Source organism: Cavia porcellus, unplaced genomic scaffold (assembly GCF_034190915.1).
Source record: "Cavia porcellus strain 051 isolate PalLab524CR breed Dunkin Hartley unplaced genomic scaffold, mCavPor4.1 scaffold_30, whole genome shotgun sequence".
NCBI classification, from domain to species: Eukaryota; Metazoa; Chordata; class Mammalia; order Rodentia; family Caviidae; genus Cavia; species Cavia porcellus.
In genome coordinates, this window is record NW_026947513.1 from 22,481,254 (window position 1) to 22,500,755 (window position 19,502).

General features: G+C 36.2%; 1 protein-coding gene across 4 annotated transcripts in view; it reads right to left on the bottom strand.

The window, feature by feature from the left end:
- Atp8a1 (ATPase phospholipid transporting 8A1) overlaps positions 1-19,502 on the bottom strand; it is a 215,491-nt gene that overhangs the window by 134,118 nt on the left and 61,871 nt on the right. For 2 of the 4 annotated variants that reach the window (XM_063240472.1, XM_063240471.1), the window contains exons 7-12: positions 16,973-17,046; positions 10,919-10,988; positions 9,735-9,862; positions 4,513-4,624; positions 2,744-2,909; positions 854-981 (exon numbers count right to left, since the gene is read on the bottom strand). In XM_063240472.1, the coding sequence (XP_063096542.1) occupies positions 854-981; positions 2,744-2,909; positions 4,513-4,624; positions 9,735-9,862; positions 10,919-10,988; positions 16,973-17,046 (678 nt within the window). Of the gene's footprint in view, positions 1-853; positions 982-2,743; positions 2,910-4,512; positions 4,625-9,734; positions 9,863-10,918; positions 10,989-13,659; positions 13,734-16,972; positions 17,047-19,502 lie in introns of all 4 variants that reach the window. The other 2 variants (XM_063240470.1, XM_063240473.1) reach the window with 2 other exon arrangements.

Genomic DNA, 19,502 nt, shown 5'->3' on the forward strand with positions numbered 1-19,502 from the left:
ATGAGTATGGCCTTTACCCCAATCTGCTACAAGTCATATACAACAAACCACTAGCCAACATCTTACTAAATTATTTGGACAAAAACTGAAAGCTTTCAACCTAAGATCAGGAGTAAGACAAGGATTCCATCATCACTGTGACTCCTATTCAACAAAGTTCTGGAAATACTAGCCAGAGCAGTTAGACAAAAAAGAAATAAAAGGAATAAGGATAGGAAAGGAAGTTAAATTATTATTTGTAGATGACATGATACTCCACATAGAAGACCCCAAAAACTCTACTGAAAGACTTAGATCTAATAACCAAATTTAGCAGCACAGTTGAATAACAAAATCAACACTCAAAACCCAACATTATTATAGCAATAGCAAACATAGCATTATTCATGTAGTGCTTCATTGCTTATGAAGTTTTTTACTATGTCAAAATAATCCTCAATGTGTACAACCAGAGAAAGCATGCTTCTTCTTCTCCTAGTGCCCAAGAAAGTAACTGTCAAAGAAGTCAAATGACGAGGCAAAGTTCCCATGTTTAGGGAATTATAACACTCAAACTACAATCCAGGTATTTTTATTCCAAACTCATAGTCTCCTTTCCCTATACATCCTCAGACAGGTTTTCTGAACAAATGACTAATTTTCCTCAGGACGTCTGCCTATAAATATGGAGTCTGAGAAGAGAGACTTTATTAAAATTATATGGGCTCAAAAATAACAGCCTGGAGCAAATAAAAAGTAGGCAATTAAGATTTTATTTTCCCTCCAAGAGACCAGAAGACTCGGTGAAGAGGAAAAAAGAATACATACACTTTGTACTTAGGGAGGTGACAACAATAATTCAGTTCATACTTACCCAATTTATGAAGTACGCCTGGGTAAACTTCACCACTTCTAACGTAACCAACAAGCTGATAGGAATGAGATTGTTGAAAAGTATGATGAAGGTCAAGAAATTCAGTCCAAAATTATTAGCGCCACCATCTGTTGGGGGGGAGTGGGAACAATATCATTGAGTTTTATACTTACATTGAAAAAAACTTAGCATAACAGGAATTTTCTATATTTTACAATATAATCTATATTTAGCATGCAATATATATCTAGCGTAACAAGAATATCCTGTATTTTATAGTAAAATATATCTAGAAATCTGGGAGGAACACTTTAATGATGTCATATTCTAATTCTCAAATACATCCTTTGAGATAGACAGCATTATAATTGGCCTTCCATATACCAGAGTTCTGTGTCTGTGGATTCAACTAATAACACATTAAAAATACTGAAGAGAAGACACTGAGCCTGTGCACACCTTTTTCATGTCATTGTCCCTTGAATGATACAGTATAACAACTACTTATATAGCATATACATTGTATTAGGTATTATGACTAACCTAGAGATGATTTAAAGTATAGCAATAGGAGAAGGTGAGTAGGTTATATGCAAACTCTACACTATTTTATAGAAAGGACAGCAGCATCTATGGGTTTTGGGTAGGAGTCCTGGGGCCATGGATCTGAGAGGCAACTGTATTTTGTATTCCTTATGTTGTTTATCCTGTTAAGAGCCACGCAATAGTACTAAAAAGTGAAGGAACTACCAAGTACTGCAAATCCTAGGTTTTAGAAATCCTAATATTTAACATATTAGGACTAAGGGTTCTAATAGAGGGTTTATAAATGTAAAAACTTCAATATGATAGAATTACTTTTATATGAATTCTTAAAAGCACTCTATTTCCAATTTAAAGAAAGCTATAATAGCAAACAAAACATCAACAGCACACTGTACTGAAAATTATTCACCTGTAGGTAAATTGCTCTAGCAAAATTATACTCTTCTTTCTCAATAAGGAAAAAAACAAGCATGTCAGACATACTGTAAAGAACGTGAAGCAACAAACTGATGGTGGGTTGTAACCTTTTTCATGTTGAAATAATAAACTATGTGACTATGAAAACAACTTAGAATAGCTCCAAAGTTAAATACACGTAATAAAAGCAGCTTTATTAGTTTTTGCTATAAACTTTTACTAGAATGTTTTCATATTTTCAGTGACCTACTCATCAAATGGATATGCAAAATCACTTCCAAGACACACACAGGGGCAGTACACTAACACTACAACACCTGAAGTACGTATGTCTATAGGGAAGCTATTTAGGAGCACTTTTTTGGGGATAAGAAAAACATTATCATAGAACTCCATACTGAGTTTAAGTGAAGTACAGGGAGTTGAAATATCTTTAAAACATGTAAACTGTTTTTGGTAATACAAAGACTACAATATCCTCCATATATACTCAATCTACTTTATCACATAGCTACAATTTGTTTTAGAAACATTTTAAAGAAAAGTTTTTATTTATGTTAGTGACTATATTGTATTTACTGAAACTTTTAAACTACTATGGAATACTCCATATGTTGACAAGGATTTTTAAAGTTACGGAGTCTAAAATTTTAATTCCTATTATTGTTATTACTATTAATTTTATGTCAGGGAACTCATGACCTCATGCTTGCCACACAGGCGCTTAAGCCACTGAACTAAATCCCCAGCCTAAAATTTGACTTACTTTCACTGGAAAACTCACAAAAAATAAAGACTAAATGTCCAATAATTTTGGCAACAAGCTCTTTTAGAAACAAAAGGAAATTCCACAAAATAAATTAAAAGCAATTGTAGAACAAATATATTAAAAGAGAAAAACAGTGCAGTCAGCACTTTACTGCTTACAGCTTAGATTGAGATACCAGTCTTTCCCAGAGTGCCTTCGATTCCAAATGGCTGCACCCACAGAACAGATAAGAGACATGGCAATCAAGATACAAAATAAAATCAAAATTTGTACATTTGTAATCCGTTCCACATTGGAGAGCTTAAGTGGTGGACTTGTTGAGTTCTGTAAAAATAAACCAGGATGATTAGTAAAAAACGTACACAATTTAGTAATGTGTATTTTGACACAATTTAATATCAAGACATGGTATGCATATGAAAACTGAGCAAATCTGTATGTTAGGGCTTTTGCCTAGATGTCCCCCCAAGTCTTGTACAGTCATAGGTAGAGCTTTTTCAGAGGTGGCTGGATCTAGAGTGTGCCACTCTGGGATTGATTCATGGTGCAAAGTTAGGATCAAGAACACAAGGATGAAGGGTTTGAGGCTACCCACTCTAGGTAGCCTGGATAACATGTACAGGACAGAAAGGCTGTGGTCATCCCTTGTTGCTCTGCTATCTTCTGCCTCCTTGTTACTTTGATATCTTCTTACTGTCATGAATTGTTTCTCCTCTTCGATGCCCTTTGCCATGCCACCATGCCTTGGAGTTATCTGAGTAGGGACTGAACTGCTATACACTGTTCACCTTTCCTCGTTTAACTCTGAGGGTTGGGTATTTTGTTTCAGCAATAAGAGCAAAGTCACTAAGCCAGCATGGCAAGTACAACGAAGTGTCAATCATTAACCCCTTTTCTTTGTCAAGGCTACTACCTGTCCTTCTATGAAATCAGTAAGAAAGAACACAAGACATAACATTGCATTTGTAGACACTGTAGGAGGAAGACGAACTTGGCTATTGAAGCAAACAAAGGTTTCTAGAAGGATCTAGTTAGTGTCTTTGCTCAGAAAAGAGGCAGAGAGGAGGCCTGCGTACTCATAATCAAACACTTAGAAATTTAAGTGTGAAAGTAATTTTTAAAGGATCTTGGGTTTTCAAATTTCTTTTCCTGAACACAGAAGGAATTCAAGTATTCCTAAGTATAAAGAATAACAAAGGAAAGCTTCCAAATTTGTATCTGATGATTCAAATATTTACGCCATCTATAGTACAGAAAGTTAAGATTGTTATAATCAATATAAAATGAAGATTTATAGAATTTATAGAGTGGCTAGGGGTAGAAGCATTAACAGTTACACTTGTCTGCTGAAAACATCTTCGTAACTATTTAAGGCATTAGCCTTAGAGTAGATTTTCAATTCACAATTAAAAGTCAGTTTTCTACAGATGTGATCATAATTTAGAGGAACACTCTCAGCCAGGTGTAAACATTAGTAGTAGGGTGCATGTTGACAGCAAAAATAAACTATAAAATGATTATTTGATACACAATTTGCACATATGGAAAAAAATCTAATCATTTCATAACTGTATTAAAATACGACTTTAAAACAAATATTTTTAATACACAGCACCATTGTTACATACATGATTTGAAGTGATCAACAACATGCTGCCAATGGGCCACACTTAAAATCACTGAGAATTCACTCATTTGTAGTGATCTTTGGTGAAAAGCCCTAGTGTTCTTGTGCACAGTGAGCCCTTCTCACACAGATGGAATTTCAAGGATCTACTCACTGGAGTTCCAGATTTTGGATGTCTAGGGTAGGGCTCAGGAATCTGTGACAGATGATCTGCTCAGTTTGGAGTCACTGTACTGAGAGCGACAAACAATACGCTTCCAAAGGATGCAGGCCTTACAGGTTTCATGGATAAAACCCTACCTGCATTAGCTTGGTGTCATGTCCAGTGTAGACAACTATTCCATGAACCCATTGGGTATTTCTCAACTGAGCACCTCGAAGAAGAATCTGATCTGCTCCCAGGGGAACAGTGCTAGGACAGATTATGGTGACATTAGAAATGACAGTTCCAAAAAGCTTAAATTGCACAGCCACTATATAATTCCAAAAGTTTCCACTATTAAAATAATCCTTTTCATATTTATTTTCTTTTTGGAAAAGAAGGAACTTCCCAATGAAAAAGAATAGTTTTCTTTCAGGGGATCAGCTATGAGGAAGTATCTAAGCTGCTCCTCTTTAGTGCTACAGTAGCCATATCCTATAATTTCACATCTCCTATAGGCTGAATTGTGTCCCCCTAACATATGAATGTGATGGTATTAGGAGACAGCACCTTTGGGAGGTAATAATTTAAATCACATTTTTTTTTTCCCATGAGTAAGACTCAGGCTGGAGGACCTCCTACAGGAATTCTATGATGGATTATTGGGTGATTCAAACTCATTCAAGGGATATCAGAAGAGCATAACACACTGACAGATAGACTGGGTTACATGATGGAAATGTAACATACAAAATTTAGTGGACCAAGGATTCCTATTACCAAGCATTCATTTTAAAAACAAAAACAGTAGTTAGGCACAGTAGTACACATCTGTAATCCTAGATATTCAGGAGATTGAGGCAGGAAGGTTGCTAGTATGAGACCAGTGTGAGTAACTAACCTAGACCCTGTCTCAAAATTAAAAAAAAAAAACTAAGGATGTAACTCAGTGGTGTCTAACATGTGTAAGGTTCTGGACTCAATCCTAATATAGGACTGGGGGAGGCATATATAAAGAAAATAATATTTTTTAAAAAAATCTCCTAGGAAAAAGAAAATGATTTCCCAACAAAAGCATACAGAGAACACAGAATTCTTTGTCACTGAAGGCCAAGTGAGCCTGGGGTTCAACAGGCTTCAAAGGCCAGCAGGACCTTGGACTTGGACCTCCTTTTAGGAACTACAGGAACTCTGCTGGCTAAGGTGAAATCAATGACATGGAGGGAAAGTGCAGCACCAAGTGAAGTCCCAGGAAATAATGTATTTCAACTTAGAGAAAGGACAAAGTAATGGAAACTATCATTATACCTAACAGTATGCCTCAGTGCACATCTGGATAGGAACTACTTTAGTCCATTTCATGTGACTATAAAAAACCCAAGCATTTTATAAGAGAAAAAGTCTGGCTCACAGTTTTGGAAGCTGAGAAGTCTAAGCTCCCACAGGGCTGTGCTACGGTGTCAGATGGCGGAAGTGTATGCAAAAGTAACTGGAGCCGCTCACTTGACAAGAAGTGGTCTTGGTAGCAATAAATCCAGGGCCACTGGACCGAACTCATTCCTGGGATTGGACCTGAAACCTTTCTGATGACTTCCTTATCTCCCACCAGGGCCCACTCCTTAAAGATCCCACAACTCAATACCATTACACCGGGGGCCAAGCCTTCTGCACATAACTGTGCCGGGGACAAACTGTATGTAGAGAACACTTCTTGCATCTATCTGAAGATATGGATTGCACGTCAGAGTTTGTGCTAAAGCAGGTTTCCATAAAGTTCTTTTTTTGTTTGTTTGTTTTTTTCGTTTTGATCGGTACCAGGGATCGAACTCACGACTGCCTGCTTGCAAGGCAGGCGCTTATGCCACTGAGCTAAGTCCCCAACCCCTTCCATAAAGTTCTTGAGCAGTTACTGGACTGCATTCCAGGGTTCATGCGTGTCTGCTGCTCCTCACCTATCCCACGGGGAATACTATAGCAACTGCCACTTCAGCATCTGTGGCAAGGACAAGGACTCACTGGAAATAGATACAAACTTAACGTGAAACCTACTGCCATGTATATGTGTATTACTGGGGACTGAACTCAGGGTCTTCCCATTGACTTCTATTCTCTGCTTGTTTAATTAATTAACTAATTTTTTATTTATAGACAGGGTCTTGCTAAGTTGCTGAGTTGCACAGGCTGGGTTTGAACTTGTAATCTTCCTGCCTCAGCCTAGCAGAGTGCTGGGATTACTGGTGTGTGCCACCATGCCTGGAAAACTTAGTACTGCATTTTTTGTTTGTTTTTTTGTACCAGGGACCAAACTCAGGACCTCATGCTTGCCAGGCAGGCACTTGTGCCACTGAGCTAAATCCCTGGCCTAAAACTTACTACTTCTTAATTACAAAGACTGAGAAGAGTTATTATTAGTTTTCATCACAGCTTGAATTCCAAAGCTTCTGGCATTACATCATAGTTGTCAACTGTAACAGAATCAAGGTATAGTCACTGGAAAGGTTCTCCAAGAGCTCTATTAATCACTGTCAAAGCCAAATGTGTCATAGAGACAAAGGTCTTAAAAATTTATTTTTACCTTTCATATAAAATAAAGTATATTATATAAATTCTATCTCTATCTGAAATCTTGTCAACATCACAAAAAATTCCTCCTTTACAGAACTGATTTACTTGGCAGCAATTTAACAGGGAACTGATAAGAAATGGAAGCTGGGAAGTTTTGGAATGTGTCTAAAGAAACATTACTGGTGTTAGGACTAATCTATCATTAGTCTAGTCTATAACCATATGTTCACGGAAAGATCACTGCAAATTTTGGAGCAACAACTGCTTTAAAGATTACAGGACAGATTTTGGTGCATATAAGGAAGGATGGAAGTACAGGAGATTCTTGAAATATCCTTCAAAATTCCCACACTCTAATAAGACAATTACAGAACAATGACAGCACTGTTCCAGGCTGCTGACATCAAGGTGACATTTAGTGGGCCACTACAAATGCTTGAAAAGTAAGATAGAGAATGAGGGAGTGAAGCAAGGGAAGGAAAAAAGAAAAGGGGGCATTAAAGATCCTACTCTTCTTCCCACCTTCTCATTTCTTTGCACCCCTTTGTAGGGAAACCGCTTGAAAAAGAACTCGCCATTTGTTTTTTTCTGGTACCTGAGATTGAATTTACAACCTTGCACTTGTCAGGCAGGCGCTTATACCGCTGAGCCAAACACCCAGCTACAGTTGTTATTTTTAACAAATCTGAAACTGATTTGGAACTCACTCTCATGGGGTGCTACCTATTCTAATCAAGCTCAAGGGTCTCCACTTGCTAAACCTGACCATCAGCAGCATCTGGCTTACTTTGGTGCCCCACCTCTGCGGGACATGGCTCCTGCGCGGTCTCTCAGTTTCCATCCTATGAGCTTGGTCTCAGTCTCTCTCATCTGTTCCTTCTCTTCTTAAATTCAATGTTGGACAGTCTTGGGTCTTTTAATTTTTGTCTCCACCCTTTTACTTTCTGGTTTCTTTCAGTCCTAAAGCTTTAAATATGTATCTATCCCAAGAGTTTTCAAATTTATCTGATCCCAGACTTGTATCTCAAACTCACATATGGAATTACCTCAAAACCTCCTTTTGAACACCATCAGTGCACCAAGTCCAAAACTGAACTGCTGTTCTTCATCCTCCCTCCTCATCCTCCAGGGGATCCCCATCTCACTTAGAATATTCTTTCACAGTGGCCTGCAAAGCCTTATATGATTTGGTCAACTATTATCTATCAGCCTTTTTTGTAGTACGTTTTTCCTTGATCACATCTCTCCAAACTCAATGCTTTCTCTAACACTGTATAATTACTCCATGCAATTTCACACTTTAGGGTAACATAATGATATTACAAACAATCTGCACCGACTCTTTCTTCTGTTTAAAGTTCTTTTGTTCCAGATATTCAAGCATTTCAAAGTTCCTCACCTCCTACTCATCACTGACCGAATGTTTCCTTCTCAATGGGGCTCACTACATCCACTCAAAGTGATTCCTTCTCAAGGACTCCCAAAGTTTTTTTTACCTTATGCATCTTTTCTAAAGTACTTATTGTAATCTAATATAGGGTAGAATTATCTTATTTATCACTTTGCTTTTTGTCCTTTTTGGCTTGATTGGCTTGGGAGCTGCCTAGATAACTGTGCCTGAATGGGTTACAGAATTGTCTAAACGGGTTACAGAAACATGACTTTGGGTACTATATCTAGTCCCTGGCTCCTTCTTCTTTGGCACTGTTGCACTACTCTGCCTCCTGGCTTTGCTCCTCATATCTTTCCTCCATAAGGTCCCTACTTTGGAGCCAGCTAACTATGCACTGAGCCTCAGAAACTGTGAGCCAAACAAACCACTCCTCCCTTAAATTGTAAGTAAAGTGTTTTTCTTCTAGCAATAGGAAAGCTGACTACACGAAGGTATGCTAACCGGGTATAATAGTACAAATGTTTGTGACTCCCAATATTTGTAAACTGAAAACTAATTTAGGAAGCTGTGTTGTAGGGATGACTGGATCATGAAAGTTCTGCCCTTGTGAATGGAGTTCATGCCCTTACAAAAGAAGTGAGAGGGCCTTATGTGAGGACATATAGCACATACTATTTATGAAGAACAAGCTCCCATCAGACACCAAATCAGATGGTGCCTTGATCTGATCTTAGACTTCCCAGCCTCCAGAAGTGTGAGCAAAAAATTTCTGTTTAAAAATTTCCCCGTCTAAGGTATTTTGATAATGCAGTCTGAACATACTAAGACACAGGGCAGGAAGATTTATCTGCTTTGTTCATTGTTGTCTCCTTAAATATATAAGTGGCCTAATCCACCTTGAATCAATGAAGGAAGCAGTAGAAAATGAGAAAGACAGGAAGCAGGTAACAACAAAAGATAACTACAGATGATAACATGGCCTAGATACCAGCACACAGAATTACACCAAGGAGACAAGAAATTATCCAGTACAAGCTAACACTTAGAGGAAGAGTCTGAACTCTTGGAGACATGTATGGATCACAGGAAAGAATTCAGACCATGATTACTAAAGAGTTAAACTGATAACAAGTATTTTGGTGTATAAAAAAGCCACAGATTATTTGCCTAGTAAACAAACAATGTGCCAGAACCCTGGAATATTCTTGAAAACATTCAATTACTATATTGGGAAAATCTTCAGTTATACCACACAATTAAGGTTAAGATTCAACGGTTTTACAACAGAACCTCAGGTTGGAATGTAAACGTGGCTTATAAAAAGGGTTCTGTATATACAAACATAGAGGGAAATAATCTGTACCCAGACTTGGAAGACATTTAGCAACACAGGACAGCCATGGAGCGTGTAATTTCACATACCCATGTCCATCGAGCCTTATATTTCCAACGAAATCATAGAGGTGCCTGTTTGGACTTTCACACTCAATTTTGCCAGAAATTCTCATCAAACTGTCAATGTCTTTGATGTCTGAGGTTGCTGGTAAGCCCTGTTAAAAATGTGTTAGCAAAAAGTATGTTAAGTAAATAGTTTGGGTGGGTGCAGGTCTTAGGATCTAAGGGGTCTCATTACTCCATAAGCAATTCTTCCCCATTATACAATACCCTGCCAAATCATTTTTAGGGATACTTGCCTTTCCAACAAGTTTGCAGCTTTTGTAAAAGTTCTAAAAAAATGATAAGTAGTCTGCAAAGATATTTTGAAGTAAAACTCCAAGAATGATTTCCTTTCAAAATCAAAATATTCAGTACTACACATTTTTCATCTGTCTGCTGAATCTAAAAACAGCCATGAAATACAAAGTTTGTGTTCCAAAACTGTTTTTCTTTTTTCCTCCTTTTTCTGTTCTTTCCTCTTTTTTCCTACTGACAGGAAAAAACTCCCCAACAGTTCTTCTCTCTGTCCAGTTAGAAGCAGCCAGCACGGAGCACAACTATCTTCCTGGGTTGAAGTCCAGGTCCTCTACATTGACCTGTCCCCACATCTCTGCTCTCCCACTCTCCAGCCACCTCACCATGCACCCAGAACCCAGGGGCATGTATTTGTTTAAAAGTCTCTTTTCAAACTTTGTAAACAAAATCCTTACAGCTTTTCTTCTGCTTAGGATGAGAAAAGAACTTAATTACAGAAATCTAAACTAGGGTAAATTCCCAAGATGAGTAACAGCTTCAAAATCGCATGGAAAAATATGGAATTCAATGTGTAAAACCAAATAATAATTTGGAACAGGTGAATAGGAAAACAAGCTAACATGTCAAAACTATTTTCACATTATCCAAACATTAACTATTAATGAAGCAATTTAAAATGTTACAATTTTTATATGGGCTGTATTTAATCAGGCAAGCAAATATGAGTGCCTCATAGTCCTTAATAGCCGTTAATGGAATTTCTTCATGGTGGTTACATGAGAAAATACTTTCAAAGTGAAAGAGTTACTATCTTAGGATAGTAACAGTATGAAAGAATCAATAAAATTAGGAAAAAAGCTCTTGATTCCATGTATTAAAACAGAAGTGATTATATGAACCTCTGTTAAACTTACCTGTCTAATTTTCAAGTTTGTTTCACCATCTAAGTTGGATGTCTCAATGTAACACATGGCCTGGGGCTCACTGTGGTTTAGAATTGAGAAGGATAAGTATTGAGTTGGGGAAGGAAACCAAGAAAAATAACATTTAAATGCTTAAACACACTACAGTCTTTTGTTCTAGACCAGTGGTGGCGAACCCTTTAGAGCTTTCAGTGATACAAACAGCCCGCTGTGGCATGCATGTCACAGATTTGCCATCACTGTTGTATACAAAGCTATTGTCACCTTGCTTCTTGATGACTTTCATTTTAACAGCCAGATACTGTGAGGCAGAAACCATGCATGACAACTCATGGCTCAGCTTTCTAGCGAGAAGGATTCAAAAGCCACTTCCTGACAACACTCAGTAACGGTCTGCAGGATAATGTCAGTGAGTAAATTTGTCAGATTATTTTAAACTGTTCGTTTATATAGACACAACAGACTGTATCTAAAATGTAAAGCAGTTTTGTGTCTACATTTATCTTTAGCTCAGATATCAAGTGAGATTTCATGCTCATGGCCCACATGTAAATTGGCTAAGCAAAGTGATTAGAAAATTCCAGATTGTTAACGCCTACAAACTTGCATTTAAATACCCTTCTAACTATGATGAATAGAATCACATGTAACACAAAAATTGCATGGCAGCTTTTAAAAGATGCATGAACATATTCCTCATGTGAAGTGGGTATATACTTTTCTCTGTTGTTCCTCCTGGTTCCTATCTTCCTTATCTGTTAAAGTAACTTGAGAGAGTTTTGGTAATTGGCAAAACTAAAATTAAAATCAGCCAACTTGGCTATACTGCTTCTTGCCCTGAATCTGGTAGGGTCGCCTTCACAGGTTCTCATCAGAGGGTTTTAGTGCAACTCAATGTGGAATGGTAAGAAGGGTCTGTGTTCCCTAGTTTTAACACAGGTGCCACATGCTAGACCAGGGATGGTGAACCTCATATAACATTCCACTGAGGTACAGCCACCACAGGTTTGCTATCACTTCTCTAGACTGTCACATGTGTCCCCTTCCCATGCTGATTATCAACTGCCCTGTAATTACAGACATGTGACTGTGTGGTTCAACTATAGACTGGACCGTCTGTTTCATGGAACAGCATTCTAAAGTTAAACCAATCATTGCATTAGTAATTGGTTACAAAAGAAGTCTAACTTATGAATATCACATAAGTAACTGTGATATAGACCTGTGCACACAAGGCTTAAAAAAAAAAGGAAATTTGCAAGTCACAAACACCTGGAATTTTCTAATCAATTTCCAATTTGTACATGTGTAAAACATTATTCTAACTTTCAGAAAAAAGAATTTAGCTTAATTTCATGACCCAAAAATTTGTGAAAAGTATTCATATACACGGACAATAATACAATATTTTAGATTCACTCAAAAGTAACTTTGCAAGTTATTGGATTTATTCTAGAGGCTTTCCTTCATAGAAGCTGTTACTTTTTTCCTAAACAGGGGAGCCTTCTAATATTTACATTTTCACTCTATCAGTTACTAAAAATCTTATTTTTAAATTACTTTTACCACAGTAATTTAGCTCTGGTAATTACAAATGTCAATTTTCTAATTTGTTTATGTATGATTTACAATAAATGATTTATGAAGTTATAAAAAATTTTCTGATAACAAAAGCATAATAACAAAATACTAAATGATGATGTTGATTTTGTATTGCAGCAGTAAATTTTACTGCTCAATATCCTTAAGGTTAGTCTCATGTTAAAATGAGAATAACATTCTAGATCTACGTATTCTTACTTTTCCCCTCAAAGTAAGTTTCCCAGTACTTTAAATGGATAAGAAGTTAGGCAGTTTAAAAGGCTGACTTCTATTTGAAGTGGGACACACAAAATATGCATTCATATTCAGAACATTCTTAATCACTTAAGACAGCTGTGACAGAAGCAGCTCTTAGTGTTGTGAAAGGCAGCAAGACGTCAGGACTCATGCTGGATCATAAATACTTCAGCAAATTATGATGACATCCCAAACACAAATACAGTCAGAGAGGCAAAGCAGGCTTTCTGATTAGTAAGTGGGAAAATGAGACAAGATGCATATCACAATACAGACACTAGTAGACAGCTGAAGTGTATCACAGTAACGTGCACATTATCACAAGGTACAAGTGGGATAAAAACTGATTTCAAAGCATGCGGTACAAAATGTACAACATCCAGCTTTGTGCAGGGGGTCCTCTGTAAACCCTACAAAAGCCCAAATTATAGCAATAATCACTGGCAGGATTTTACAGAACTTGTAGAAAATTTAAAAGGTAAGAATAAGAGAATGTAATGAATTTTCAATAACTGGTTCATGAAAAGGATAATATTGCTCAAAAAATATCATGGAGAGATCATAAATTAAGCCTCAGTCTTGAGGCATGCTGTTAAATATGAATATATATTAATGACACAGCAGATTAAAATCTAACTTTACAGGCATGCCTCTTGGACTCCTGTTGAAATAGCAGGAGCTGAATCTGCCCTGCAGAGGGACAAACATCATCCAGTAAGATATTCATACAATACCTTTAAAACATCTGTGAAATGTCCATCATCAATAAATATTTTAAAAGTTTGGTGTTTTAAAGGAAGAGACACAGAACTCAACCACATTTGGGTGCCACTGTTCTCTGGTTTAGGGTGAGGACCCACATACACACGTCCTGTACAGCTCGGTGCTCTAACCTTGAGGACAGACTGATGAGATCTGCTGGGAGATGCTCCCCATTGGTCACTTTCACTATTTCCCCTACTGCCACCTACATGTCCCAGTTTGAAATAATTAAAATGGGAAAAAAAAAATGAATAACAGAGGAAAAACAAACAAATGGACAAAAGAGACAAAAGGTTTGAAATTATTATAGAAAATAATACATGTTAATAAAAATGTCAAATGCCAATTTTTTCAAAACTCATTTTGATCAGGTCCAAAGGCATAAGATATTTAATATTTAAGGATAATTTATCTGCTTTTAAACCTAAGCTCCATTTTCTAACATAAAAACTTTCAAATTTTGAAGTTTACATACAAGCATTTCTTTTAAAGTTAAACAGAAATATATCCTGTAGAGAGTTACTTTATCTTATAGATTGCTTTTTCTAATTCCTCAACCTCATGGCATTCACTAAATGCCTGCTCCTACCTAAAAAAATCTAAGAAATATGGAAGTTGTTTTAGGTTTCTGAGAAACAAAGTATTCTATTCTACTTCCTTATCTATACACACTAAAAAAAAAAAAAAAAAAAAAAAAAATAACCTTTGTTAAAGATGTTCTGATCCTGAGACATTTTCAAAGTAAACTGCATAAGTACCTTCTTAACTTTAATACAAATCACACAGATACGAACCGTAAGAAATTAGAAGGTATTCCTAGAGCTACTGGAGTTATTCAATAATACAAGTCTATTTTACTGTCATCCCTTTAGAGGTGGGGGTGGTGGGTGTTTAAATTCAAATACAAACTTTCAGCCAAGAGTATGAAACAGACATACCAAGAGTCTGTTTGTACTTGAATTATCAGCTTGAGTTATTTTACTCTATATTTCCTTAACGTAAGTGTATACGCTAAAATTTCAGTTTCTTCATTTAAAAATGAAAATTAATGCAATACTTAAACCACTTTGTCTTTTGATTTCACAATCGCTTCACAGAAGATTATTAGATTAATAGCTGACAAAAATTGCGAATTCAGCATTACAAAGCTTTTAAATCTTAATGCTAAATGGTATCCACTTGCAGGTGAAAAATCACCATGTACTTATTTTGACAGTGGACAGCGGGCATAATGAAGGTAATCAGAAGAATTTGGATTTTGAAATAATCATTAAAGCTAAATGGTAAATAGGAGACAAAGTGAAAATTTCTCTTTCTGTTAAATAAGAAAAGATATTATCTAATTCTTAAAGTTAGCATAGATTCTAAAGAGTTAAGGAATGCAGAAATCCCTCAAGGAAACAAACAAAAACCAGTTGAAAGGTAGTGTTCTGTTACTTGGGTAGAAATGCTAGCATAATAGCACAATATTTATATTACACTGTGAATGTTAAGATACAGAAACTATTTTGATCTAACAATATTGATATGTACCAGGAAATGTTTTGAAAGATAAAACATATCTTGTAAAAAAATGTCCTAACATTTAGAAAATAAAGGTTGGTTGTGTTTTATCCAACCTCTTGGAACCAGAAGTGTTTCAGATTTCAGAATTTTACAATTTTTCACATTTTGGAAAACATCATAGACTTTACTGGTGAATGTCAAATACTACAAGCACAAAGCTTGCCAGGGAGCTCCTGGGATTCAACAGAGAAAGACGATAGTTTAAAATTTTTCAAGAATGAAGTATAAACTCAAGGCAGGATAGACAGCTATCTTCACATTGTTAAAAGATAAAAAGAAATACTGTGATTAGTGGTTTGCCATATATGGTTCTATGGTTATGCCTCTTCAATTAGGAAACCATTACTACTTTTTTAAAATTGCTAGAAGACATCAGTATTTTTTGACCTTTGTTACACAGAAACATTTGGATAGTTCACCCTTCAGTGCAATGATCAAACTTTCACTTTCTCTGAAAGTTTATCAATTAAAACAAAATAAAACAAAATGAATTGGGGAATACTAGGGTGTTTTTTTTTTGGTACCGGGGATTGAACTCACGACTGCCTGCTTGCCAGGCAGGCGCTTATGCCACTGAGCTAAATCCCCGGCCAATATTAGGGTTTTCTCACTTAGCCCATCTTCATCAGTGCAAAGGTCATAAAATTAAAGCCTGAGAATTTAAGCAAAATCACTGAGATACAGTAAGAATCCAGGTTTTCTGACTCATAAAGAGAGCCCTCTGTAATACCTAATACTAGCCAGGAACTAAGATGATGGTAATAAGCTCACCTTTACACTTGCTCTCACATGGCCAACTATAAGCAATAAGTTTTATATCAGTGTTGGAAATCTACCCTGGCAAAGTTACAAATAAATGAAAGTAAGAACAGAGAGGCTGATTTGCAAACATCCATATCAATCTCTCTGCAAACAAAATTCAATCTGTATATGGCACAAAAAAGATGCCAACCTTAAAATATGGAAATGTAATTACCTCTATTTATTTCAATAGCCTTCATATATACTACCACTGATATGCAGGTAATTCTTATTCATTCAATTATATTTCACTAGCTTGTGAATCCAACCACTTTAAGTCAGGACCTGATTAAATAGAGTTTGAAAAAAGGACACTGTACATATTTATATGTGGAATTTACAAATAAAACTGTCCAAGGAAATGATGATAAACAACCTCTAAAAAATGTTTCCTATTAATTTATATTAGGGCTAGTTTTACAGTTTTAAAACCTAAAACCATTTGAAAATCACATTCGTTAAATGGTGACTGTGCCATATGTTCTGAATACTAATTCATGGCTAACTTAAATATGAGTAGAACAAAAATTATCTAAATTCAACGACAGAAAGAACTTGAGAGAAAGAGTAAAGTACTTAATTTTTTGGTTGAAAGAGAATGGCATTTCAGAAGGTAAAATAATGAAAAAGAAATCACTCATCCATTTTCCTGTACCAGTTCACCATAAGAATCAAGAAACTGCAGGGATACATCAATGCATCATAAAGAAACTAATGATTATGAAGAACTGAGAGAGAAAACTGACAGAACCCAGTCCATGGATGATAGAAAATAAATGACAGGAAACCTTAAACATTAAAAAGTGGTAACAGTCTACAACATGGATCTGGACACATTCAAAGAAGGAAAGATTCTCTGTTGTAATAACTTAAATTATATAGTACCGATTATTTATTCTACATGGCAAACATGAAAACAGCCTTTAGATCCAATCAATGTTTAAATGATTAATTAAAAATCATTAGAGAGGTTTAAAGTTCTTCGTTTATTCCTTATTTCCTTGGAGAAATCACAAGGTCAATGCAGGGTAGAGAAACCATCCTCTACACTGTTTGAGCATCAGTAGGTATCTCTACCTTGATGAGAGAAGTACAGTGTCAGCAGGTATATACTCTTTGCCTTTTATTATAACTATATCTCCAACATTTACCTGAAAGAAAACTGGGAATTGGTTAATTATCTGCATGGAAAGATAGTTACAAATATATAACCCACTGTATTAAAACAAATACTACAGAAAAAATGGTTACTGGCAGATAAGAACTACTGATCTTCACAAAATAGCATAAAATTCTCTAAGAGTGAGGCCAGGAAATCAGGAAATCTTTTAAGAGATGAGTGCTGCTTTTTTTTAAAATAGTGCTCTACAACTTATTTTAACAAAATCAACTGATCCCATCTACTTATGAGACATCTCAACTTCTCTTATTCTTTCTCTTTGACATAAAAATAAAAAGGAAGATTTTATCAACTGAAATCTTCATGTAACTTTCAACACAACTGGAGAGAATATGTGATTGGTACTTTTCACAATGACCTTTAAAAGTAAGTGTTACTTGTAATGCATTGTTTAGAAAGGAAGAAAATAACTTTGTGATTCTAAGTTATTTGGCCAGGATTGGTAGGTGGAAAAGGTTAGACTCAAACCCATATCTGACTTATCTTTTGTGTAAGTAAATTTATTGAAATTATCACTATTATTCAAATTGGAAAAACAGATTAATTTTTAAATTTTACTACCTGTTAGTGCTTTTCTGAGCATGACATGAAGAGAAACTAAGATGCACTATGGTCAGGAACAGAAGTAACGTAAAAGCATCAGTCTTGTCACAAAGGCTGTGGGCAATGACTTAAGACTCAACCTAGCTTATTAATTAAAGTCACACTGGTGATCCTCCTACCGCATTGTGAATGTTGCTATCTTAGTATACAAATGGACCTAAAAACAAGTTTCAACAACTAAGAGAGGCAAAGAAAGCCTTTTTATTTTTCTCACTGTCTACTTTCCCTTGAATTCTAATAGGGCACATTATTAAAGGAAAAGACAGAACAGAATCTTTAGTGGAATTCATAATAAGAAACCATTGCAGGTCACCTACTCTGTTCTAGCTTACATACGGAAGGAACAGGAAGGGGAGATGTCTTCTAGTCTGTGATATGTGTTTTTGTTACTCAAGGTAACAGAGCTCCAGATGCCTGGATCCAAAAGGATTTGTTGTAGCTGAAACTTGAAATTTGAACTATCTGAAATGGACTAATTGTCAAGAACCCTGGAATCAAACATTCCTTGTCTAAAAATATACAAATAGGAAAAATTTAAAAACTGCAAGTATAAATGTAATCTGGATACAAAATAATGTTTTAAAAAAGTATTCTGACAGCACTCATTGACAAGATGATAAAATATAAGTTCTTTACAATCATGGCAGTTAGAATGGCACTCAGGCTACCACTTAATTGTTCTATCATAACTTAGTGTATGTTAATGTTTCTTCTCCAATTAAACTATATGCTTCATAAAAACAGGACCACATCTTCCCACATCACAGGGTTGGGAGTTAAGCTGTTAGACCTAACAAAAATTCCTAAGTGATGTTACTGCTTTCCAGCATCTTCACTGATTGTAAGACAAAAGGACTTGTGAATTTAAATGGAAGGAAATATTAACACCTCAATACTGTACATTGTAGCTACCCTAGTGAGTACTAAGGACTCACCAAGTGCTAAGTGAGTGTCGCACTACTTGAAGAAAGCAGAACACTTACTTGTTTTGTTTTGTAGTCTTGGTATGCGGTTCAGGTTGGCCTCAAACTTGCAATGATCTTGCTCCCTCAGCCTCCTGGGTGTTGGGATTATAGGCATGCATCCTCATGCCTGGCTTCCAGGACACTTATTTGCCTATGTTTTCAATCAGTTTCTCAAAGATACCCAAGCACCACTCTGTCCTTTTTGGTTCTGAGCTCCTAATGTATCATTCTCCTTTCTAGTATAAGAGGAACAGATACACACAAAAAGCCCAGATGGCAGGTACAAATTTCCTATGATGTATGTTATCATTATGCATATCTAAAATGTACCAATTAAGTTTTTTTTAAAAGGCCAAAAAATAAAGGCTCTGACCGCATACCCCAACTGGAGGAGCACTGCGACAGAGTGTTTTCAGTCCCAAAATACAAAAGTGAAGAACATAGAAATACAAGGGATTTTGGTACACTACCCTGAACTTTCACAAGTTACTGACGTTAGCAGTGAGGACTAAGAGAAAGGGAAGGACTGTCAAAGTATAAAGGACTACAAATCAAACTATGTCCAGGCCCGGGATTTAGCTCAGCAGCATAAGCGTCTGCCTGGAAAGCATGAGGTCGTGAATTTGATTCTCAGTACCAAAACAAAACAAAATGACTGTCCAATTGTAGGTCCCAGGATACTTCTATTTCATGTTAATGGATGGGGGTGGGGTGGGGGTGGTGGAATTGAACCCAGGGCCTTTCCACTGAGATACATTTCCAGCCCATTTATTTTAAGACAGAGTCTCAGTTGATAAATTGCCCAGGCTGGACATAATTTGCAGTCTATCTGCCTCATTCTCCTAGAATGCTGGGATTA